The sequence below is a fragment of the Seriola lalandi genome, unplaced genomic scaffold (genome assembly GCF_002814215.2).
Source record: "Seriola lalandi dorsalis isolate HSWRI2012SDOR001 ecotype SW California unplaced genomic scaffold, Sedor1 jcf7180002054370, whole genome shotgun sequence".
Taxonomy (NCBI): domain Eukaryota; kingdom Metazoa; phylum Chordata; class Actinopteri; order Carangiformes; family Carangidae; genus Seriola; species Seriola lalandi.
Genome location: NW_019524923.1, coordinates 426757 through 438114, shown reverse-complemented (window position 1 = coordinate 438114; position 11358 = coordinate 426757). Strand labels below are relative to the sequence as shown.

Genomic DNA, 11358 nt, shown 5'->3' with positions numbered 1-11358 from the left:
GTTGTGTCGCGTTCAGGCCAGGCCATAGGTTCAGGCCATAGCTTCTAATACACCACCGTGGATCTCACACCAAAACATAAATTAAACACTATTACAGTTCAGTAAGCTTGTTTAATATGAGTTTTGCACTGTTTAATTGTTTCATTCGGTAACAAATTGGTACACATACGTAACGCAGCTAATTGTTAGCTGTTTTTAATGCTGTTTAGCTCTCGGAAAACAGTTTTCCTGTTGTTCCCATTCTTCCTGAATGCAGCATATTACGTCCGCTACGGCAGCCGTGTAGTCCAGGGTTCAACCCGTCATGAATACGCAGCGATGAGAAGCACATACTAGCGTAATTTTTCTTCGCTATTCATAACCACCACCTTTTAGCACCTTGCTGATGACTTGACATTACTTATCCACATAAAGGAGCCACATACAGGTTGTGGTTTGGTGACTTAATGGGTGGAAAGAAGAAGAAATCGGCCGCTCCGGTGGCCCCGGCAGCAGTAGCAGCAGCAACGGGCAGGAGTGGTGCCGCTGCAGCGGGGAACAGCGTGGCGGAGGAAGCGAAGAAGCAGCCAGCCAGCAACAAGCCGGCTAAACCAGCGAAAGATAACAAGTCAAAAGGTGGTAATACTCGCTAATGGGGCAAATTCTCCCCAGACTGTTTGACTTCACTGGACACTACTCAGGCACAATCTAAAGTGTGATGTTACCTGCACTATTTAAGAGCTCCCAGCTTGTTAATATGGTCATTTTTCAGTCTGATAATACTACATTCTATAGGTGTTAATAATATCGTGCCCCGTCATGTATACAGTGACTTCATCGTACTTGTATTTTTGCTTTGATCAGTGTATTAATTTACTGTCTGAACGCCAGGTTGTGCACATTCACTGCCATAACTTTTGCACATGGGGCCTTCTTGTTGTCCCTCATAGTTTCCTCTGTGTTCTTCATTTCATTTCAGTACTTTGTCACGCAAAGATCATGAATCACTTCAGGCTACACCTTCATAAAATCCTTTTTGCTTCTGTGTGTTGCTTGCTTGTCAGACTGGCAAGCATGTAAACAACATTGCAGTCTGGTAACTTGTGGTGGATCCATCAATACATTCCATACTAACTATTCATTATTCAGAAGAATGGCCATATTCCATGACAATGTATGTTAACAAATCTGTGATGTAATCAACACATATTACATACTTGTATTGATTATGTCAGTGAAAGTGATAATTGAACTTACATGAAGCGTGATACTGCTCTGCTGTGTTATTACTCCAGCTCCGAAGACCTACAGTCTTTCCAACACTGCCCAGGTCGACACAGGGGCTGTCTCAGACAAGTCCATTCTTAAAGTAAGTTACCATGTTATTACCATGCAACATACTGATTGACTGAAATTGTACATTATTTATTCAGCTGTGAATCTCATCCATCCATCCGTCCATCAAGTGTGTTTCATGCGGAAAAACATTAGAGATGTTGTAATTAATGGTATGTGATGGTATAAAACAGGTTGGTATCCAAGCTGACCTGGAGAAGAAGATCATCAGGCTGATCAATGACTTCAGACAGGAAAATGGGGACAAAGGGCCCATATCAGGCAGACTTACAAACAAGAAACTGCTGGTAAAGACAAAACTTCCCTCTGATTTTTTTGTTTGTTCTTGTGACAGATTGTTGCCTTCATTTTGGCTGTGTCTGAATGTGCTTGCAGGACCTGTACACAGCTCTGGAAAAGTTCAACTTTAAGAGAGAACACATTGAGGAAGCGATGAAGAGCAGCGTGCTCTACGGAGGGGATCTGCACTCTGCTCTTGACTGGCTCTGCCTCAACCTTAAAGATGGTAGTAGAGCATCAGCAGTCATTTACATATAACCACTGTTTAGTTCTTGAGAACACAATGCAGCGAAAATCATAACTTTCTTAATTTATTGTCCGTTTTACCAGAGGAGTTGCCAGAAGGTTTTACCCAGCAGATGCAGGAGGAGAGTCAGAGGAGCAGGCCCAGGTTCCAGCCTCCGGCTCACCAGAAACCTGCCGCCCCGAGCCCCAAAGCACCCAACAGCACCCGCAAAGAGACCACCAAGGTTTGCACGTTTGTTAACGAGTGCGTGCTGGCTGGACAGATGTGTGTTGGCTATACAGATATGATATCATAGCTTATAAGTGTTTGTGGTGTCTTCCAGGCCACAGAGAAGGATGAAGCTGCAAGCATGAAGGACTGGATCCTGAGGTATGCAGAGCAGAGCAGTGATGAAGAGGAGGAGGAGGACGATGAAGGAGGGAAGAAGACTGCACGCAATCCTGAACTGGATGAAAAGTTTGACCCAGTAATTAAAATGAATACTGAGATCTATACATTTTTGAAACACTTTAAATAATAATTCAACATTTTGGGAAATTTGCTTCCTTGTTGATAGTTTGTGATTTTTGTAAGAAATTAACATATCACATGTGAATTAGTGAGCTTTAGAGGTGCTGGTAGGCAAAATCTTTATTACCAGGCTAGCTGTTTCTATCTGTCTCCAGTCTGTATGCTAAGCTAAGCTAACCACCTGCTGGCAGTAGCTTCATATTTACTAAGCAGACAGGAGAGTGGTATCGATCTTCTGATCTAACTCTCTGTAAGGAAGCAGATTTTTTTTTTGTATGGATTTCACATGGTTAAAAATCCTCTCCATACTTTTAATGAGACATGTTGATCAGATTCCCCTGTATGGAAAGTTACCACATTTCAACACTAATGTTTAAAGGCAGGAAGTTGTGGTAGTCGAGTGCTCTAAATGTCATAATGTACATTATGTATCTGTCATTATGTATGTGTCATGATGTAGTTGTTTTATAATGGTGTATTATATGTTATTTCTCGCTGTGTAGAATGACCGGTATTTGATCCTCACTGCTCAACTGTATGACGCTAAAGAAATGGCAACTGTTGCCAAGTCCAAAGGAGACAAGGCTGGTCAGAGGATGGCACAGGACAGGATACGCATCATACAGCAAGGTGTGTGTGTGTGTGTGTGTGCTTTTACTCTTTCATGCTGAAATTAAACACCATCTTCAAACTCACTTTTGACTTATATAGAACAAATGCTTTTTGATTCTAGAAATGAAGCAGCTGGAGTCTCACCCCATGTTCAACCCAGCTCTAAAAGTGGTGGACGTACCTCAGAAGGAAAAGAAAGTAGTTCCTGTCAGTGAGGACAAAGAGGACATCACCTTCAGTTTATTTGAGCAAGCTGAAAAGGAACCTCCTGCTGAGAAAGGTTCAATAAACTCCAAGTTAAATTCATTTATTGAGTGACTTAAGCAAAACACAGGTGATAGGTGCTGCATGCACATGATAACCCTAACCCCTTTTCAGTGTAATGTAGTGCAAGACTTCAGAGATTTTTTATCTGAAAAAAGAAAATATTGAAGCTAGCCATGCCTTCTGCGGCTTTCAGAGGACAACATCTGGCTTCAGTCACTTCTGGATTTGTCGCTGATCGATTTGTTTGCATTTTTCTTTGCAGTTGTGAAAAAGAACGAGCCGAAGGACATTCGTAATTTTGACTACACAGCTCGCAGCTGGACCGGGAAGTCTCCCAAACAGTTCCTCATCGACTGGGTCCGAAAGAACCTGCCCAAGAGTCCGGCACCGGCTTTTCACAAGGTTGCTGCTGGTAGATATTGGAAATGCAAGTAAGTGTGTGTGTGTGTGTGTGTGTGTGTGTGCTGCGTGTGTGTGTGTGTGTGTGTGTTTCTGTGTCCTTGTTCCCATACAGTGTGTTGTACAGAGGGACAATGTTAGAGACAGCCTTGATGTGCTGAAAATCCATTTTAATTGACTCTTCACGCAACAAAAATATATATAAACATTGTTTGAAGAATGAAATGTTCTTGCTGTCAGAGATTCTTTTACACAATTTTTTTATTATAGTTATAACTGAATTTAGAAATATTTTGTATTGATGTGATGCTTATACATCCACCAGGGTGCGTATTCATAGGCCAGATGATTTTCTGGAGGTTTGCCCCACCATCCTGACTGAGGACAGCATGCAGGCTCAACATCTGGCAGCCACACTGGCGCTCTACAACCTGGTTAAAGGACAGGTACTACATGTTACCAAGCCACAGCTCAGCTCAGTTTTAGTCCTACAGTGCCTAAAGTGAATTCTTTCCCTCTCGATCTTTGACTGTCAGTCAGTGCACCAGCTCCTTCCTCCAACCTACAGAGATGTGTGGTTGGAGTGGAGAGACAGCGAGCAGCAGCAACAGGAAGAGAGTCGCGTTGCTGCCAACAAACCTCGAGACCAGTTCATCTCCCGGCTCCTGACCAGACTCAAACAGCAGCAGAACCAGAGCCAAGGGCAGGGGTGTGGACCCCAAGGCCAGGATGGTCTGGGCGGGGCTGGGGACGAAGAGCCTGAAGAGTCCTGGGAGAACCTGGCTGGTCTTGATATTGGGGAGGGAGGAGAGGAAGTGGAGGACAAGAGTGAGAAAAGAGGAGGGAGGAAGGAAGGTGCAGGAGCACTCGAGGCGTCCAGGGAGCTCTTAAGAAAGCTGAAGAAGTCCTCACTTGCCCACAAACTGCAGGTAAATACTTTAAAATTTCCACACAGTACAGTTTGCAGAAAAATAAACACAAGTCATTCACCGAGTATCCTACCTTTAAGGCAGAGCGAGAGCAGCTTCCTGTCTTCCAACACCGGCATCGTGTCCTGGAGGCTCTGAAGCGCCACCCTGTGGTGGTGGTGGCGGGTGAGACGGGCAGCGGGAAGAGTACTCAGATTCCCCAGTTCCTGCTGGAGGAGCTGTTGACCGGGGGCAAAGCGGCACAGCCCTGCAACATCGTGGTGACCCAGCCCCGCAGGATATCTGCCACGAGCCTGGCCTGCAGAGTCAGTCAGGAGCTTGGATGTGAGGATGGACCCGGATCGAAGGTGAATATACATCTTTATGGAGAGGCTGTAAAACTTGGGGGCCCGTAGTGTAAAACATTATCTCTAATATAGGCTGATTGAAATCACTGACACTTGCTGTAATGATCCTGTTTCATGATGTTGTTTCACGTTTAAGTCGTCGCTGTGCGGATACCAGATCCGGATGGAGAATCAGTCTGGGGAGTGGACCCGTCTGCTGTACTGCACCACTGGAGTTCTGCTCAGGAAACTGCAGCATGACAGACACCTCAGCTCCCTGACACACATCATCGTAGACGAGGTACTGACAGTTTCTGATCAAACACAGTATTTGCAGGTTATAATGTCTTGGTACCCCGTGTGTTGCCATATTATAAGAATCCTTTCCACCCTCAGGTTAATATCTTTGTAGGTGCCATTTTAAGTATCTGGCTATGAAAGGATGCATAAAAGATAAAAAACTTTTTTTTCTCACCTCCATCTTCGCAGGTCCACGAGCGCAGTGTCCAGTCAGACTTCCTGCTAACCATCCTGAAAGACGTGGTTATGAGGAGATCGGACCTGCAGCTGATCCTCATGAGCGCCACCGTGGACTGTGACAAGTTCTCCAACTACTTCAACCGCTGCCCAGTGATCACCATCCCTGGCAGGACTTTCCCAGTGGAGGTGAGAGGAGAGCTGGAGTCTGTGTTTAGTCGACTGCAGGATCTAATGAAATCCCTTCGTCTAATTTAAATGCTTAGGAAGTGGATATCAGGGGGGAGCTGCATCTGTTTTAGCACTGAGCCGCATTTTTGAATTTCAACCCAAGAAGCTGAACCTGAACAAAAAAAAGAACCCGAGGACATGTTGGAGGGAGCGGGATCTACTTTACTTCAAGCTCTTGTTGTTTTGTGTGCAGGTGTTTCACTTAGAGGACATCGTGGAGCAGACGGGGTACATCCTGGAAAAGGACTCGGAGTACTGCCAGAAAATCCTTGAAGAAGAAGAAGAAGTCAGCATCTCTGTCACCCAAAAAGGCGGCAAGACATCACAACACCAGGTGATGTTGGCCCTTTATGTGTGAGACTGGTCTTTTATTTGTGTATGACTTGCTTGTTGATTTTGCTGCTCTAATCTCCGGCAGACTGGAGACACTATAGGAACTCTGAAAACATGGTTTCAAATCTTTTCTTTCTTTATAACATTAAATATTAATAACTAAATAAGCAGCAATCAAAACTAAAGTTTCTAAAATCATTAATTCATACATAGGTATTATTTATTTACAGTTTATTTCCAACCCCAGAATTTAGCTAATCCTCTTTATCAGGAGTGTGTGGGTGTGGTATAATCAGATTAACGGTGGCCTGGCAACATAAGGAAACATCCCTCAACTTTTATCAAATTTTGATTCAGATATTGATTATTATAAATTGTGATTGGAACACATCACCTCTCTTCCAGCTGAGCCCTGAGAAAAACACACAAATTCAGAAATCTCTCATGTTAAGTAGCAGATTATTTTGAGTTGATGTAAGACCACATTACTCACATTAGGAACAAATTAATAGAAGATAGGTTTTCACTGCCTTTAAATGACTTGTTTAATTACAGGACACATTACTGAGCATTGGCTGTTAATGGATCTGACCAGGGGTCTCCTGCCCCTCAAGAGAGTGGATTGATGTTCTGCTGGGATTTATAATATGTGTGTTTCTGTCTGTATCAGGAGGTGATATTGAGGGACTCCTCCTCAGGCTGGGACCTGGGTCCTGACCTCGACCACTTCAGTAGCAGGACCCGGCAGGTGCTGCAGTACATGAACCCTAATAAGATCAACATGGATTTGCTGGTTGACCTTATAGACTACCTAGGTGCAAAACATCATCATGCTTGTTTCAGACAGCACAAAGTCCATATTAAGTACACGTTTTCGTCTTATGTTATGTGTTAAATTTGTGTTTGTTTTTTTTTCTGGTCAGACAAATCCCCACAATTTGCAGATTTGGATGGAGCCGTTCTCGTATTCCTCCCAGGTCTGGCTCACATCCAGCAGCTGTACGACCTGCTCTCCTCAGACAAGAGGTTCAGGGACAAACACAGGTGACGAACACACACGCAGCTAAAAGTAACACACTAAACTGTACATTTAAGTTGACCTTTTACCTCCGTCTCACTCTGAGTCTTGTCTGTTACTTTAAGGTACAGGATTGCTGCTCTCCACTCCACTCTTTCATCAAAGGACCAGGCTGCTGCCTTCACAGTGCCCCCTGCTGGAGTTAGGAAGGTACTACTGAATATGTCACAGTATAATAAAGCATTGTGAAATAAAAATATATAGCAGCTTTTAGGTAATGTAGTGAATTGCTTTCTCACCACTAGCTGATACTTTCTCATGTTTTGAAAACAGAAAACAGAAGTTTAAATACTCCTTAAAAATAAAATGATTTCACAGAGCAACTGAACAAATATATTCACAAGTCCTAAAAATCCCCTCTGCTCTGCTCTGCTCTGTCTCTTCTTTAGATTGTGTTGTCGACTAACATTGCTGAGACGGGTGTGACCATTCCTGATGTTGTGTTTGTCATTGACACTGGGAAGACCAAAGAAAATAAGTAAGTGCTCATTAACGATACCAGTAAAGTCTTTCATGTTATTGTATCGTTATTATATTATATCTTCTCATATTACAACATGAAGCTTCACTCTAAATGATTTGATTTGTGTCATGGCTTCACTAAAAAATATTTTATCTTAATTGTCTGTCTCTATGAATTGAGACCATAAACAACACAGCCATGCTAACAGCTTTAGCCACGGCAGTGCTCTGAGCTAAATGCTAATGGCAGCAATGTCAGAATCATGAATGTCTTTACAAAATTTCATAGCAGTTGTTGATATCTCAGTCTGGATCGAAGTGGTGACAGACCAACAGATCAATATTCCCACCCCTTCAGCCACAGAAGTACCATGGCTAATGATCACACTAAAGAGAAAACAGAAGTGAGGCTGGTTGCAGAGAGACTTGACTCTGCTCTGTTGTGTCGATCAGGTACCATGAGAGCAGCCAGATGAGTTCTCTGGTGGAAACTTTTGTTTCCAAAGCCAGCGCCCTCCAGAGGCAGGGGAGAGCGGGACGTGTCCGAAACGGCTTCTGCTTCAGGCTCTACCCGAGATTCAGGCATGGAGCTGTCTTCACTCACTATGCAGAGATGAGATGAAAAACATAATTATTCCTCTTACTTATTCCTGTTTTTGGTCAAGTGTTGATCTGTTCTGTTGTTGTGTAACCCATCTGACCTCAGGTTCGATGCGTTCATGGATTACTCCATACCAGAGATACTACGCGTCCCACTGGAGGAGCTCTGTCTTCATATTATGGTATATAAATCACACTCAGTTACACAGACATAGAAATAAAAATACACAAAAGAGGCAACCACTTCTACCTTCTACCTCGTGGAAACGTTATCAAAGTGTCTGTTAAAGTGTTCTTCACTCCCCCCCAAATCCCCTCTCTCCCCTCTGGTAGAAATGTCAGTACGGCTCCCCGGAGGACTTCCTGAGCCGGGCCCTGGATGCTCCTCAGCCCCAGTCAGTCAGTAACGCCATCAACCTGCTGAGGAAGATTGGTGCGTGTCACCCCAGCGATCACATCCTCACCCCTCTGGGACACCACCTGGCGAGTCTGCCCGTCAACGTGAAGATCGGCAAGATGCTGATCTATGGAGCCATCCTCGGCTGCCTGGAGCCCATAGTACGTCCCTCTGCCTCATTATTATCAGAAAACAAACACTCCAACTATGATTCTTTTGCAACTGTATTAGGATTGCTAATACTTCTATTAACATATTATTTCATAATTATATATTTTAAAGTCCTGACTGCTTTCATATCTTACCGTGAATATTAATAGAAGATTTGTTTCAGGCAACGATCGCAGCAGCCATCACTGAGAAGTCTCCTTTCTCCACACCGATGAACAGAAAGGATGAAGCTAACCTGGCCAAAGCTGCACTGGCATTGGCCAACTCTGATCACCTGACCATATACAATGCATATCTGGGGTATGGACTGCTCTGAAAATACCTGAAATTGCATGTTTGGGATTTTTGGAAGCCTCTCACATTGATCACACACTCATATTGAATATTAATGTGATTTAATGAGAGTAGAAGAATTACAAATTAAAAATGTTGTGAGGGGTTTAACAAATATCTGCAGGTCAGAAAACATATTTAGAAAACGTACTTAAAGGTCCTAAAAATAACTACTGCTATCAAGAATCGGTTGCCTTCTGCAAAAATACTGCTATGACAAAATCTCTGATGATGTATCTGACCTGTTTTCTGTGATACTGTCAGGTGGAAGAACTCACAGACGGAGGGACAGAGAGTAGAGATGTCCTACTGTAGGAAACACTTCCTCAATCGAACAGCTCTCATCACAATAGAGGTATCAAGCACACATACGTTTGCACACACACACACACACACACACACTCACCTGGGCCTCTCATCACTTATTTAAATAATTTTCTCTTCCTCCTCCTGCCCAACAACCACGTTGTCTGACATCTTCCACCCAGGATGTGAAGCACGAGCTGATGAAGATGATGGAGCAGGCAGGTTTCTGGTCGTCTCGCTCCTCATCTCACTCCAAGCTGCAGACACCGTCGCTGTCCAAGCAGCGGATCTCGGTCCTGAACGCAGTACTGGCGGCAGGGCTCTACGACAGCGTGGCGCGGGTCTTGTGCACCCCCTCCGTGGACGTGCTCGAGCGGGTGGCCTGCACAGTGGAGACCCCTCAGGGCAAGGCGCAGGTCCATCCCTCATCAGTTAACCGCAACCTGCAGACACACGGCTGGCTGCTGTACCAGGAGAAGGTATGGATGAAGAGTTTGTGTGTGTGTGTGTGTAATATCTGTTTATCTCCAAGTCTCATTTGTGCTAATAACTGCTTATCATCAGGTGAAATACACTAAGATCTACCTGCGGGACACCACTCTGATATCTCCTTTCCCCATGCTGCTGTTTGGAGGCGACATTGACATTCAGCACAGAGAGAGGCTCATCACGCTAGACAGTTGGATACACTTTCAGGTCAGATGACCCGGGTTGCTCTGGGGCTCTTGACTTTTTGTATCGTTTCCTTATCGGTCCCTTCCTGTAGCAGCAGAGGTTGCGTCTTTGCAAACTTCACTTTGTAGGTTCACGAAATAAGATATTATTTGTTGTTGCTTCAGTTTCAGGGCCTTGGAATTGTGCATGTTTGCTTACTGCGACAATAATGCAGCAGAGCCATTGTTATTAATCACACCTGTGCTTATTTAATTTAATCTGTGTTCCCCTTTACAGGCTCCTGTACGGATTGGTGTGATCTTCAAACACCTGAGGAAGCTGATGGACTCTTTGCTTGAAAAGAAGCTTGAGAATCCCAGGATGAATCTGGAAGGTAAACCCAAGCATTAAAGTTTTTGTTTTTCCTACATGAAGCAGCATCAAATTAAAACACTTTTTCACAGTGTTTACATGGTTGCACTGAAAAAATGTTAAAAATAATGGATACACATACACTTTCTTGCTGCCATAAATACCCACTAGCAACAAATACACTGTTTCATCTTTCTTTGTGAAATGTTTGCTAAGAACTACAGTGTGTAGCTATTCGAGGACATTTCTGAGCCTTTTTAAAACAGGAACCTCTATACTTGTGATCTGTTTTTAAAAAAGGTGTGATTGTTTTAAGTAGGAACTTGTAGGCTTGGCTGAGAGCTACAGGCTGGGTATGCTCAGAAAGTATTGACATAAAGACTAATGCATTGTGGGTGCGGTCTTGTCAGGGATCTGTTGACAGTTGCTAAAATCTTTCTCAAAGTTTTTCCTCATTAAGGATTATTTTTTTATAAGGAACAGTTTAAATGTCTGCAGATAAGGATTATTTTGCTTGATCTGATCTGATCCAGTCCGTCTCTGTCCGTCTTAGGTGAGAGGACCATCCAGATGATTCTGGATCTGATCAAATCAGAACATGCTGCGTGATACCAAGAACCTCCAGGACCTTTCCATACACTATCAACAGGCTCTGCATCCTGTCGTCCTGCCGACAAAAGTGCTTCCCGTTTCAGCTCTGCTATTCAGGATTAACGCCTGCAGACACGCAGCACCCACTGGACAGATGTGGGATGAACTCTTACTCACATTGAGGAGGACTGTATAATATGAAATGCAAAAGGACATCCTGAAAATTGGGAGAGTAAAAAAATCAATAATGAGATAATGATGTTGCCAAAAGTGCGGGAAATAAAGCTGTATTGATTTTCATTTGAACCATTTCTTGTGTCAATGTTGATAATCAAAATGAAATACACAAGTGTGACTGCAGGCACCAAACAGCCAAACAGTATGTTGAAGGTGGGTCAGGTATCATAGGGGCAGAATTAAGAGTTAAACCTAGTAGTAGAATATGTGGA

The 11358-nt window shown here is 43.6% G+C and overlaps 1 protein-coding gene across 1 annotated transcript; it reads left to right on the top strand.

Moving 5' to 3' along the window:
• The first annotated feature begins 275 nt into the window (after positions 1-275).
• dhx29 (DEAH (Asp-Glu-Ala-His) box polypeptide 29) lies at positions 276-11215 on the top strand. The gene is made up of 28 exons (XM_023408648.2): positions 276-615; positions 1275-1348; positions 1509-1622; positions 1711-1840; positions 1945-2084; positions 2184-2327; positions 2875-3001; positions 3105-3263; positions 3513-3681; positions 3975-4095; positions 4186-4578; positions 4659-4925; positions 5062-5205; positions 5394-5570; positions 5806-5946; positions 6616-6760; positions 6869-6989; positions 7089-7173; positions 7413-7501; positions 7939-8067; positions 8192-8267; positions 8419-8643; positions 8817-8953; positions 9251-9341; positions 9475-9771; positions 9857-9988; positions 10244-10340; positions 10872-11215. The coding sequence occupies exons 1-28, from the start codon at positions 447-449 to the stop codon at positions 10925-10927; spliced, it is 4149 nt and encodes a 1382-aa protein (XP_023264416.1). The 5' UTR covers positions 276-446; the 3' UTR covers positions 10928-11215.
• Positions 11216-11358: the final 143 nt, after the last annotated feature.